This window comes from Scylla paramamosain, chromosome 13 (genome assembly GCF_035594125.1).
Source record: "Scylla paramamosain isolate STU-SP2022 chromosome 13, ASM3559412v1, whole genome shotgun sequence".
NCBI classification, from domain to species: domain Eukaryota; kingdom Metazoa; phylum Arthropoda; class Malacostraca; order Decapoda; family Portunidae; genus Scylla; species Scylla paramamosain.
The window spans coordinates 24455177-24469249 of NC_087163.1; the positions used below are offsets into that span (position 1 = coordinate 24455177).

Below are 14073 nucleotides of genomic sequence, written 5' to 3' on the forward strand. Positions count from 1 at the left end.
TCATTCATCTGTGGGATGAAAGGGAGTTATGTTTTGATAATGCAAAATATATACAAAGCTCATTCGGGTATCTTTAGATGTAAAACATTCATAGTATGTGTTGAAAACTTAAAGCTTGATGATTTTGAAATTAACTGAATTGAACCCTGCATCTACATAGAGACAGCTCACATTCTGAAATATTACAGGAGCATTCAATGTGACTTTTTTTTATTTTGTATGTAGTATTTCTTAATATTTTTTAAAGAGAACAGAAAGGATGACATTGCTTAAGTATTTTTTGGATTGAATCATGTGTTTATACATGTCTAAGAACTTCAGCTACACAATTATTATACATATACTGTAAGAACATGAAAGAGCTGATGCAAAGAGCTGGAAAATGCTGGTGTGAGGAGCAAGGAAGTGGGAGGGGCTGAAAATTACTGATAAGTGGGAATGGAAAGGGAGAGCCAAATGGGCCACACCCACCATCAGCCAGCACCTTAATTTGATGGCCTGCCCCACCCTAGTGCTGTGCTGCAGGGACACAGCATCCACACCATACCTGCACCATTGCCACAGGTGCTCAGCCACTGTCTGATATTTTTTAAACAAGTGATTTTAAAGTTCAAGCATATCAGGTTGAAAAGATAAATACAAAAGTAACACCATAGAGTGAATCTCATAACAAATGATTAACCTGCTGAATATTAAACTGTGCCTGCACTAGATTTATTGCTTAGATACAAATAGTCTCCACTCAGTCAGTTAATATATTGATTCACCTTTAAACTGTCACATGGAGGATGAGGAAAGATGAGAAACAGTACTCACATGTGCACACACTTCACAATTCCCTGTATTGCTCTGTGCACTAAGTTAGCAGGCACATGTATCAGTGACTGTACATACATCAAAGGTCTAGTGAGTTGTAAGTTATTCATCACCACCTCACACCTGTTGTTTACTCATCTCCCACTGGAAGCTTAGGTAAATTATAACTCAATCACCTCAGCCCCACCTTTCCACATGTCAGTGACCTACACCTTCTCTGTCCTTTTTCATTAGTGATGTGACGTTCCAAGTGTGTGTGTATGTGTGTGTGTGTGTGTGTGTGTGTGTCTGTGTCTGTGTCTGTGTCTGTGTAATTGTGTGTTCTTGTGTTTGTGTATTTAATGGTTCCTTTATTAGCCATCAAAACTAGTAGTATGATTACTACTTATTTCATTACTTGAAATAGACCGAGTTTTATATATACTTACAACTGCTGTGTTTAGACAGTTACTGGTTACTAATGATTCATGTGCCATTTTGTTTGTAGACTAGAAAGATTTCTCCATTAACAGTTTGTTTTGTATGTTACAGATTAGTTAATTTGGTAATTAACCTTTAGTTACAACTGAAATTATTAAAGACTTATTTTTAACCTGTATGTTTGAGGTTTTGAAATTTGTCTAATATGTTATTTCTCTTCATAGGAGATCATGGCTTTAAAGGTACTGACACAGTGCACTCAGGTTTGAGTAGTAAAAGCAGACTGCTTGTTGCACTCCAACACCTGTGTATATAATATAGTATTTAGTCACCTGCTTGCCATCAGACAAGGGCACATATAAACTCAAGTAGATAATTTGTGTAACTGTCCATCATCTTAAGGGGATGAACTCCCCCACATAAATTTTTAAATCTGTCCAACAAGACAGGTAAACAAGGCTGGCTGGGTGTAACTAGAGGAGACTCCATGCATGTTAGGCCAGCACACCCTGTACATAAAAGATTATTGTATCCAGAAAAGCAGAGACTTGGATCTCTCTCACAATACATATATCATATTCTTGTAATCATTTTGTTGATGTATTATTATCTGATATCATTATCTCTTCACCATTATCATCTTTATTACCATGCTAAGTGTGTTTCCCATGCCAAGCATGACTGGCATGTAAAAACCAAAAGTAGCTTCTGATTACTTTATATCTTTAAACAGAAGTTGGTAATAATGAGTGGCAGTATCTCTTAATTGTTAGGAATTTAGTATTCATTAGCTTTCCATCCTTTCATCATAGACTCGTATTATGCTTTTGTTGACTGTTAAACCCTGTCATTGAAATCTTATCAGGTCTGTTTCCTGTGCCAGTATTCTTGCTACACTTACACCTGCCCTTATGTTTGAAAGCAGCAGTGGGCTACCCCAGTTCATGGGAGACAGGATGTTTTTTTCATGGATATGCTAGGTGACCTTTCAGATGATCTAAATATTAGACTGGAGGATGATCTCTGAACTTCATGGAGTTGTTTTCCATGCTTTTGTTGGAGTTTCATCCTTTTAATGAGATATAGTTTAATTAAAAGCACTTCTAATGAAGAGGTCAGTCCTCTGCTTTATTAAATGGGGAGTTTGAAAACATATTCTTGTTTTGGGAAACATTTATTTTAATATTTGATACAAAAAATACATGTACATATATATATTCTCTGAAGGCATCTTGTGTTGAGAGTGGCATACCATAAGTTGGTATTATTTTTTTCACATTTGGCTTGCATGCACAGAGCTGTTTATGTTGTATTAATGTTCACAGTGACATCACTTAAGCTTTCTTCACATGAACCTCATAATGCTTATATGACTTATCTAGGCACAACAGGTTAATAAATCAAATAAATGGGCAAGTAGAATATGGGAGTAAATCATCTGATGTGTGCAGGGGAGCAGACCATTGGTAGGACACAAACACTGGCCACATTCCCACACCTTTGTCTTTCCATGTCCATACAAGCTGTGAATGGCTTGAACATCTGTATCTTACTTTGTTGTCCTGGTCACATCACACCAAGGACCATTTAAAACACATGTAGGCACTGTAGGCAGGGTGATTATCTTTTTATCTTTTTATTTTCAATAATTTCAGATGTTCTTAATTGCATGTTTGTGTTTAGCACCTTTTTTATCATATTGCATTTTATTTAATGGACAGTTATTTGTCTTCTTGTCTTTGTGGTGTTCCTGCCATCATCAGGTACTATGCTAGAGAATAGCTGCTATTATAATAGAAAATGAATATATGCTGTAAATTGCAGTTCAATAGATGTTAGTTTTTATGTACATGTATACATGCACATGTATATTTCATTTAGAATATTTACCTGCTGGATGGACTGTCAAGTAAGTAGCAGTGTGTTAGAGAAAAGAATACTGTAGTCTCCCATAACTTATGAATAAACAGTGTACATGTAACTGCTTCATATGTATATCAGTAAGCTGAATGCATACATTTGAAATTGTCACAGCTTATCCTTCCTTTTGACAAATATTAAGATTGCTAATTTTTTTACAGAATAAATTATATTGAAGTATATATATCTGGATGAGATTAAGTACACTTCATATAATATGAATAATCTAGACAGCAGCTCTTGCTTTTAGCTATAGTACTTTATTAGTATTGCCATTTGAAATTAAAATCTTGCTTAATCAGGGATATTTCTTATTCAAAGTGGTTTGTGTTTTTAACATTATCTTCCATAATTTTCAGGAAATTACAGATGAACCACAACTGTTCATTGATGGAGCAACACGCTTTGATGTCAAACAAGGAGAACTTGGTAGGTGTTCAGTGGAATGACACAGCTGAGAAATAACAGTGTGGGTATGTGATTGTTTGGCTAATGTAATTTGCTGTAACATGCACAAGCAGATAATGCAAACAATTATTTTGAGGAAAAATTATGATTGTCATATAACCACATGATGTTTTCAAAGTATTGCCTGTCATTTATAGACAGTGCAATTAACTGAAGACAACTTTTAATGTACTTTTTTAATTATATCATTAGAAATACACTCATACCTTGGTACTGCAGACCTTGCTTTAACAGATTTTGGAAGCAGCAGACAAAATCTAGAGCAGCCAACTCAGTTTGAAAGTCCCATGTATTACAGATGGAGTTGTGGTAACACTGGACACTTGATGCAGGTGGTCAGTTTATTTACATCAATGTAACAACACATGTAGCTCATTGCTCCATGGTTTTTGCCCCTATTATTGTTGTGTTCGAATTATCATAATTTTCTATAACCATGCCATCTCTCTCTCTCTCTCTCTCTCTCTCTCTCTCTCTCTCTCTCTCTCTCTCTCTCTCTCTCTCTCTCTCTCTCTCTCTCTCTCTCTCTCTCTCTCTCTCTCTCTCTCTCTCTCTCTCTCTCTCTCTCTCTCTCTCTCTCTCTCTGTGTGTGTGTGTGTGTTAACTTATCTTAGAGAGAGAGCACTGCGCCACCGGTCACTGTCAAGGGGTTACCCACTGGCTGTGACACAGCCACAATTCATCTCCCTCCCCCCCTCTCTCTCTCTCTCTCTCTCTCTCTCTCTCTCTCTCTCTCTCTCTCTCTCTCTCTCTCTCTCTCTCTCTCTCTCTCTCTCTCTCTCTCTCTCTCTCTCTCTCTCTCTCTCTCTCTCTCTCTCTCTCTCTCTCTCTCTCTCTCTCTCTCTCTCTCTCTCTCTCTCTCTGTTAACTTATCGAAGAGAGAGAGCACTGCGCCACCGGTCACTGACAAGGTCACCCACTGGCTGTTACACAGCCACAATTTCTCTCTCTCTCTCTCTCTCTCTCTCTCTCTCTCTCTCTCTCTCTCTCTCTCTCTCTCTCTCTCTCTCTCTCTCTCTCTCTCTCTCTCTCTCTCTCTCTCTCTCTCTCTCTCTCTCTCTCTCTCCATAGGTGCCTTTGGAACATAACCTCATGAAATACTGGGGGTTCACTGTACTGTATTTGGAACATAACCTCATGAAATACTGTGGGTTCACCGTACTGTATTTGTTCCCCTGTCTTTCATTATGTCATTGTTACATTAGCCACTCCTAACATAACTTAACGCTTAGTGTCGGTACCTACAGACAATTGGCTTCATCAGAGCAACATTTGCCCCTTTTAGCCAGTCATACCAAGGTATAAGTATACATATAGAAACTGTCATGAGAATGACAGAAGTGTCACTGATGAACAGGATCACTGTAAGGAATAGCTATATACATAAGGAAGTAAGAATTAAAGAATGATAAGGAAATGCTCAATAAAAAGTGAAGAAGGTTTCCCTGTGGAATAAAAAAAAGTTTCTGTTCATCACCAACATTGTGACCGGCAGGTGATTGCTGGCTGTTGGCTGCCGTGGCAAACCTCACCCTCAACCGTCGCCTCTTCTACCAAATTGTACCAAGTGATCAAAGCTTTGGGGACAACTATGCTGGCATCTTCCACTTCAGGTATGATCTGTGAAAGTTGCAGGAATTGTCCTCTTTGATGATAACAGAATCACTGGTAAGAAACATTGGCTATTTCAGGTTTTGCTGCTGTGCATTCCTTACAGTCTATCTTTGTAGTAGAAATTCAGTATATTTCTTAAATTAGCTGATTCTTCCACTGTGTGCTATTTTAAATATAATTCATAGTTGCTTTCACCAATAAAGAGCTTAAACATAAAAGAAAATTGTGGAAGAAGCATCTTTCAGTACCCCTTCATATAAAAACTGCAGCTAGCTTATAAACAATCAAAGCTAACATAATATTTATAACTTAGTTGAGATGATGATACTTCCCCCAATTTCTGGTAAAAGTATATCATGTAGGAAATAAACTCCTGCAGTGATTTTCATCACTATGTTGCCCTCAGGTTTTGGCAGTATGGTCGCTGGGTGGATGTTGTGGTGGATGACCGGCTGCCCACTTTCTATGGCCGGCTGGTCTTCATGCACTCAGAGGAGAAGAACGAATTTTGGTCTGCCTTGGTGGAGAAGGCCTATGCAAAGTGAGTTCATCCCTGGTGAACCTCCATAATCATAATTTCTCTATCCACGTATTAGGGAGATGGTCTGTAGTATCAAAGAAATATGATATTCACATCATACTTTGCATGCATTCAGTTTTATACAAATTGTTTTATTCTCCCAGACTCAAAAAGAAATACAGATCACTTACCTTAATTTATCCCTACACAGGCTGCATGGCTCATATGAGGCTCTGAAGGGAGGCACCACCTGCGAGGCAATGGAGGACTTCACTGGTGGTGTGTCTGAGATCTACGACCTGACAAAGGCTCCACCAAACCTCTTCAACATCATGCTGAAGGCCTATCAGAGGGGCTCCCTTATGGGTTGCTCTATTGATGTATGTGTTACTAGTTGTTTATTGATCCCATATGATATTTTCTGACATTTTCAGGTGTTTTTGAGGGATTCATTCACACTGATGCAGAGAAGGCTTTTCTTGGTGTCCTAATTTAATTAAACTAACATAAGCTGTAATTATACTGCAGTTATAGAAATATGTGTCCTCAAATATCTCTCAATAAAATATATTTCCCCCTTTTTCTCCTACAGCCTGACCCCAATGTGGTGGAGGCACGCTGTGACAATGGTCTGGTGCGTGGTCATGCTTACTCCATCACTCGCATCAAGTATTGTGACATCCAGACTCCAAGGGTGTCAGGCAAGATCCCTCTGGTGCGCATCCGTAACCCTTGGGGCAATGAAGCAGAGTGGGTTGGCCCCTGGAGTGACAAGAGTCAAGAATGGCAGTTCATTCCTCCTGAGGAGAAAGAAGAGATGGGTCTCACCTTTGAGCATGATGGGGAGTTTTGGATGTCTTTCAAGGTTAGTGATAATACTCTGCCTCTTGGAAACTAATAATTTTTTTATTGTTACAGTATTTAGAACCTTCTTTATTGTACAGTATTTGTTTGATGTCTTCACGAAACTCCATACATATTTTGATCTTTTTTTTTATGTAGGAAGGATACTGGCCAAGGGCAACAAAAATCTAATAAAAAAAATGCCCACTGAAATGCCAGTCCCATAAAAGGGTCAAAGCAGTGGTCAAAAATTGGTGGATATTATGTAAATGTGAACACTTGTTCCATTAGAAATTAATAATGCTTTTAAATTGACAACATAGATTCAAAATGTATTTGTAGTGTAAGGTGAAGAATAAGTTCAAGGAAAAAGTAAGAAGGATTTTTTAAATTAGGCAAACAGAATTGATATGTACTGATTAAGAGTTTCAACAAGCATATTTTCATGTGATAGAAATATTTCTTCAGTAGCTTTCTTGACCATGCAGAAAAGTTTAGGCTGTGCTGTTAATAAAGGTTTTACCAAGGATTTTATTCATACTAGCAGAATGACCTGGTGTTGCCAAGGTAAAATTGAATAACCTAACGGTTTTGGGTTGAAAGTAGTTAAGACATAACCTATGTCACTCCCCGGATCAAGTATCAATCCAAATTTCATCACAGTCAGTTCAATGGTTTTTCTGTGAAAAGCAGACACATCTACACACAAACAGATAGATAGTGTGTTTTACTATGTAAGATGGCAAGAGAAAGATTCCCATATTGTTTCTAATTCATGACTTACTCAGGACTTCTTGACCAACTTCACCATGCTGGAGATGACCAACCTCAACCCAGACTCCCTGGAGGACGAGGACATCATCGGCTCTGTGCAGCACAAGTGGGAGATGAGTGTGTTTGAGGGAGCCTGGATCAGGGGCTCCTCATCTGGCGGATGTAGGAATTTCCTTGGTGAGTCTAACGGCCATTGGTTTGTGTTGTTTTATTAGTTATTGTGCCCATTTTCACTGAAGAAATACTTGATAGTGTACATATCTGAGAATGTTAGTTTCTTGTTGTCCCATAGATCTTACCACAACCTCACCCACTATGTATCTACATATCTGAGACCTGTTAGTACTTGTGTCAAGGAACCTCTTGCATGATTCATAATCCGTGGCGTAACGGGTAGCGCTCCTGACTGGGAGGCGGAAGGTCCCATGTTCGATCCCCCAGTAGGTGTTTGTTATTCTGTGGCGAAGCTCCTGCCAAAGATGTATATCGTATGCAATTCAATCATGTCCACACTATGAAAGTGGTGAAGCTATGTAAATGGTGCAGCTTCTGCCAAAAAAAAAAAAAAAAAAAAAGTATATCGTATGCAGTTCAATCATGTCCACACTGTAAAAGCGGTGAAGCTGCTGCCATGTAAATATATATATACCATATATCTATGTAAATATGTATACCATGTAAATCAAGACCCCTTCAGCGACTATCACTGTATTGTCTGCTGCCTCTTGATAATTAAACCTGATATTATTATTATTATTATTATGATTAAACTTTTGGATTTACTTGTGTGACTTGTTTGTCAACAGATACATTCTGGCACAATCCTCAGTACAGAATCACTTTGACTGAGGTTGATGATGATGATGATGACAACAAGTGTACAGTGATTGTGGCACTGATGCAGAAGAATCGCCGTTCACAGAGGAAGCTTGGCTTAGAGTGCCTTACTATTGGCTTTGCAATTTATCATGTAAGTCAAGACTTCTGTAGTTGTGGAAAAAATTCACATGTGTAATGTATAACTTCATTCTCTCTCTCTCTCTCTCTCTCTCTCTCTCTCTCTCTCTCTCTCTCTCTCTCTCTCTCTCTCTCTCTCTCTCTCTCTCTCTCTCTCTCTCTCTCTCTCTCTCTCTCTCTCTCTCTCTCTCTCTCTCTCTCTCTCTCTCTCTCCTTCTTATTCTTCTTCCTGTGGATCAGACCTTGTCTTTTTGTCATATCCCCCAGCTTTGTATTCATACTTAAAATGCTTAGCACTCACCTCATTATTTTCATCATTTCTTTCCTCATGACCACATCATTATGATTTGTTATACATGGAAATATGATGATAGTCAGACATAGCCTTAAATGCTGCTGGTGTGAAAAATATCTTCCTGTGAAATGGAAGGCCATATCATTAGAATATCATAGAGAGAGAGGACTGCAATGTGCAAAGACAACAAAGTGGAGATTCTTCCAACATGCTGACGCCTTTGAAGGAGTGATAAGTAGCAGGCATCAGTAACTAGCTAAACTTACATATATTCACATTTTCACTCTACAGTTGCGAGACCCAGATGGTGTTCCTCGGCCTTTAGATCTGAGCTTCTTCAAGTATTCTGCCTCAGTGGCTCGTTCCCCATCCTTCATCAACATGAGGGAGGTGTCTTGTCGCTTCAAGCTGCCCCCTGGCACTTACTGCATTGTGCCATCCACCTTTGAGCCTAATGAAGAAGGAGAGTTCATTTTGAGAGTCTTCTCTGAAAAAGCCAATGAAATGGAGTAAGTGTTTATTGAAGATCAGATTATCTTGTTGTTTAGCATGATTTCCCACAACCAACATATTGTTTTCACGATCTCTGTGATGAATTTGTTTTTGACATGATACATATTCAGTAAACAGTAAAATAGATCAGTATATAAAAAGAAGAGACTATTTATGTTTATTTTGTAAAAATTTAATACCTGAACAGTTGACCTATTCCCTAATCAGTTCTTTACTATCACCATATTTTATTTGCAGATCTTGTTAATTTTGGCTTGCTAACTTTGTCTCTGTCTTTCTCTCTCTCTCTCTCTCTCAGGGAAAATGATGAAGAAGTGGGCTTTGGCCAAGTGGATGAGAGGGTGAGTGGCTCAAGAGAGGGAGGTTGAGAATACTTTGCTGCTTTAATTGTAATTGCCTGCACTGTCCAGCACTGAAGAACACATGTCAATGGCTTAGCTTAAAGGTTAAAGGGTGCCATACTCAGGGAGCATAGGCAATGGGAAATTTTTTTAATAATCAAGTCATGCTAGAGTGCTGTTTAACTTTGTAAAGGTGTGTTGTACCCAGGGTGAAATTTAGAAGATCAAAAATAATTGCATGTAGATGGAATGTTTTGTTGTTATCCAAAGTTATAAGATGTTTATGGTCGTAATGATGAGTATGAGCTTTGGAATCACTCGTTCATGAGAATTTATAGCTGTTATAATAATGCAATGGATTATCAGTAGTAGTTGAGACTGTTGAGTTTTACTGATCATACTGAAAATGAGATTAGTATAAGTAATCCTTAGTTTCATCATTAAAGCTTTTACAGATTTGTGTGTAAATCTTAAAGCAGTGCTAGAAAAGTCCTGGTAGTACTTTTAAGTATATTTGCTAGACTTGTCCTTGTATTAGTGTAAAGGGGACACTGAATTGTCTGTCTGTTGAGGTTGTGTCATTGATGTGTTAGCACTGGATGGATCAGAGGTACTTACCATCAACTTAGTGACTAGAAAATTATTTTTACTTTACATTTTATATTAAATTTCTGATCAACTTCCTATAAAATTAGAGTTGTGGAAATTAGAATTTTAGAATTTATTATTACTACAATGAAAATGACTTCCAAAAATAAAGTACCAATTGCATAAGTGAAGTACAATATAGATAGTTCATTATAACTAAGTTGTATATGAGTGTTTTCATTATTGTTCCAGGCATGCAAAAGTAGATCCCACACAGACTTAATTATCCACTTGTGTGCATGTTCTTAACATTTACCATGAACTAAATGTGTCTTTGTTACATGTTCCCTGCATAGTACCTGCGTTTCACCTTAATTTCACAGATTTCTTTTCATTTTATTTTCTTACTTATATTATGATTTTGAAATGTCTTTTAAGATACTTTGTTTGCCTAAATGATGAATATCAGTGTACATTTTCAGTCTAATTAGGCACTACAAGTACAGTATACTTAATAAACCACAGTTTGTTTTTTTTGTTTTGTTTTTACAGGATCAGTCTAATTAGGCACTACAAGTACAGTATACTTAATAAACCAGTTTGTTTTTTTTTTTTTTTTTTTTTTTTTTTCAGGAGAGGGGAAAGTATTTGATTATGAACTGCTATTATCATATCATTATACTTATTTTTCTGCATTGATAGTTAATACTTAACACTCTGTAGAAAGGGAATAGTCTAATTTCACATTCCATAGCCAGATTGGAAGAACATTGCAAAGTATTCCCTGTATCATGAAAGTTTAGGGATAGTGGCAGGTGATTAGGGATCCTCTCCTCTGTGTTTAGATAACCACTTTAAAGCAAGGTGTGATGTTTTTTTTGACCTTCATGATTAAGGAGTATTTCAGCCTGATGTATAGATAGTGGATAGACTCTGTTATTATCCACTTGTAATAGTGGTTTTTTATATCATTTAAACATGTCCACTATTTTTATGCAGCACAGCAGAGTGCATATTCAGCATGTAAATACTGATAGAACTAGTAAAAGTGCTAGACTGTTTCCTTAATGTATTTGTAGTAGGAGGTTATATAAACTTAAATTTAGGAATCTAAAAGGACTAACCATGTATCAGTATTTGGTGGTAGCTTTTCTGATCTACATTGAATCTCTTGAAGCAGGAAAATGGCATGTTCAGTCTTCTCTGTCACAAACAGAGATGGGAAAAAAAAGGCAGTGCCATGAATGTGCACATGAAAGTTGTTTAGATCTTTTGAGAAATGTAACTTACAAATGTTGGATGTAGTTTCTCAAAATAGGAATTTAGATAATGAATGTTTCCTCTGAGACTTTTCCTCTATAACAAATATTCTTATTTAGTATTTCTCTGCTTTTGAATTAACTTCAATGTTCTTGGGCTTTGCTTTCCTCAGGGCACAGAAGTAATCTTTTTTTCACCCTGTGCACTAACCCTCACATTGCTTGTTTGTTACTCACCCACTTCACTCTCAACTTTCCCACATATACAGGATGAGGATGGTGGAGGAAAATTCCGAAGCTCACAAGTGCGGAGAGTAAGTGTTAGCAGCACCAGAATATACTGGCAGCTTTACCAGCAAGAAAAAAATTAAAAAGAGCATGAATTCTGATTACCTTATGATTTACAATCTGTAGTAATTTAAAGTTTTTTTTTTTTTGTGCCCCACTGGAATGATTCAGTTTGTTTCCTGCCTAAAGCAGTTTGTGGTTCAAGGATGCTTTGGGCAGTAGTTTGGCATATGATTTGAAATCCATTGATTTTCAGATTTACAGGATACTCCCTCACAAACAAACAAACAAAAAAAAAAAATTAAAAGGAATGAGGACAGTTGAAATAATCATTTTGATCCCTTAGTCTGCTGTGATAATGTCTCACCCAAATTGGCAATGGTTTGATTAATATGTGTTACCAACAAAATCACTCTCATGATTCCCATATTCATATCTAAAACAACATCCATGCTGAAACAAAAGCTTCTCATTGCAAAAGCCTTTTAGCATGTTATTTCCATGGATGCCTTGATTTATGTTGTCTTGTATCTTCTTGAGCTGTCCCTTCTCTAGCATGCATATTATCAAAACAAGTGATTGTGTCCCTTCATAATGAGGTTCTTCACATATAATGCAGTAACAGATGATATTCTTTTCTCTTCAGATTTAGTTAGGCTTCTTTTGCTTTCATATTCAGAGGATAATACTTTCAGTAAGATAGTTGTTACTTGCTGGTTTGGTTTATTTCACTTTACAGAGTACATGTGCCGCTTTTGATTGTCTAGATATTTCCATATATAAATATATATATATATATATATATATATATATATATATATATATATATATATATATATATATATATATATATATATATATATATATATATATATATATATATATATATATATATATATATATATATATATATATATATATATATATATATATATAGATCAAACTATTATTTTCTGCATAATTTTCTGTAAAATCATTTTCTTCTAAGTGCAACATGTTCATTTAAAAGTGATCTAGGAACTGCAGAAGAAGCAACACCCATACAGTATAATAACAAATGGCTATATAGAAAGAATAAGAGTGGATGGTAGCATGAAAGATTTTAGTATTGTATAGAAAGACTCCAGGTTCCCAGAAGCTGCTGTGATTCTACCATCTTATACCTTCACTCAATTTAGGAGTAACACAACCATTAAAGCAAAGAAAACTGCCATGTAACACTGATGTATTTCCACAAAGGTTCAGCCCGAAGACAACACCCAGGAGGTGGAGGCCGACGAGCGGATCAATGCCTTCTTCAGGAAAGTTGCTGGTGATGACTTGGAAATCGACTGGAAGGAGCTGCAGGATGTTCTTAACTTTGCCCTCAAGAGAGGTCAGTGATCCACTCTCACCAGCATGGAAGTATTAGAACCTGTAGTACCTGAATATTTTTATAATGTTAATTTGCTGGGTTATTCTTATCTCTTATCTCTCTTTCCATTGCCCACTTATGTATTAAAAAATGGAATTTGTACTTATGAATTACTTTGATACAAGCATATATACGATACACACACACACACACACACACACACACACACACACACACACACACACACACACACACACACACACACACACACACACACACACACACACACACACACACACACACACACACACACACACTTATTTCCCATTTTCTGTCTGCTCCTCTGCAGCCAGCAAACACAAGTTAACAGGCGGATATATATATATATATATATATATATATATATATATATATATATATATATATATATATATATATATATATATATATATATATATATATATATATATATATATATATATATAAAATTCTTCATATTTTCTTTCTTTTGTCCATGTTATTGTTTACCTGTAGGGAGATACGAATCAGCAGAAGATTCAGACTTGGATTTATGATGCTGCTGTTGCTTATCTCACATGAAAATGGGTTCTTTCCTATCTGACATCATAGAGTTTTATACATGGAAGCATTACTCACTGAGGTATTCAGTGTTTAAGTTCTCACATGGATAGAGAACTACCAAGATCCAGAGTTTTCATGTGCTTTCAAGTTTCAGACACATTCTAATATAGATGTTGTGTGTTCCATGTCATATCGTGCCATCCATCAACAGTGTTCGGTAAGAGGCCAGCAAAACACTTCCATCACTGGCTGCTGCATGAGTCACACTTCTTTGGTGGCATTGCAACATATGAACAATACTGAAACTCACATAGGTCCTTTTTTGATGAGTTACTGAAACTGCCAAAGGATATAGAAGCACAACTTTTATAATATCCAGTCATTGTTCTTGTTAATTAGCTTGACTTCATAAGTGACAAAACTGTAAATCTATTTTGTATCTCTCTCTCTCTCTCTCTCTCTCTCTCTCTCTCTCTCTCTCTCTCTCTCTCTCTCTCTCTCTCTCTCTCTCTCTCTCTCTC

At 36.7% G+C, this 14073-nt stretch overlaps 1 protein-coding gene across 30 annotated transcripts in view; it reads left to right on the forward strand.

The window, feature by feature from the left end:
- Nucleotides 1-14073, forward strand: part of LOC135106548 (calpain clp-1-like) — a 78671-nt gene that overhangs the window by 58543 nt on the left and 6055 nt on the right. For 19 of the 30 annotated variants that reach the window (XM_064015720.1, XM_064015722.1, XM_064015719.1 and 16 more), the window contains 12 exons: nt 1461-1478; nt 3516-3585; nt 5120-5237; nt 5645-5779; nt 5970-6138; nt 6351-6623; nt 7390-7552; nt 8182-8345; nt 8919-9136; nt 9439-9481; nt 11598-11642; nt 12856-12991. In XM_064015720.1, the coding sequence (XP_063871790.1) occupies nt 1461-1478; nt 3516-3585; nt 5120-5237; nt 5645-5779; nt 5970-6138; nt 6351-6623; nt 7390-7552; nt 8182-8345; nt 8919-9136; nt 9439-9481; nt 11598-11642; nt 12856-12991 (1552 nt within the window). The remainder of the gene's footprint in view (nt 1-1460; nt 1479-3515; nt 3586-5119; nt 5238-5644; nt 5780-5969; nt 6139-6350; nt 6624-7389; nt 7553-8181; nt 8346-8918; nt 9137-9438; nt 9482-11597; nt 11643-12855; nt 12992-14073) is intronic. The other 11 variants (XM_064015729.1, XM_064015732.1, XM_064015736.1 and 8 more) reach the window with 3 other exon arrangements.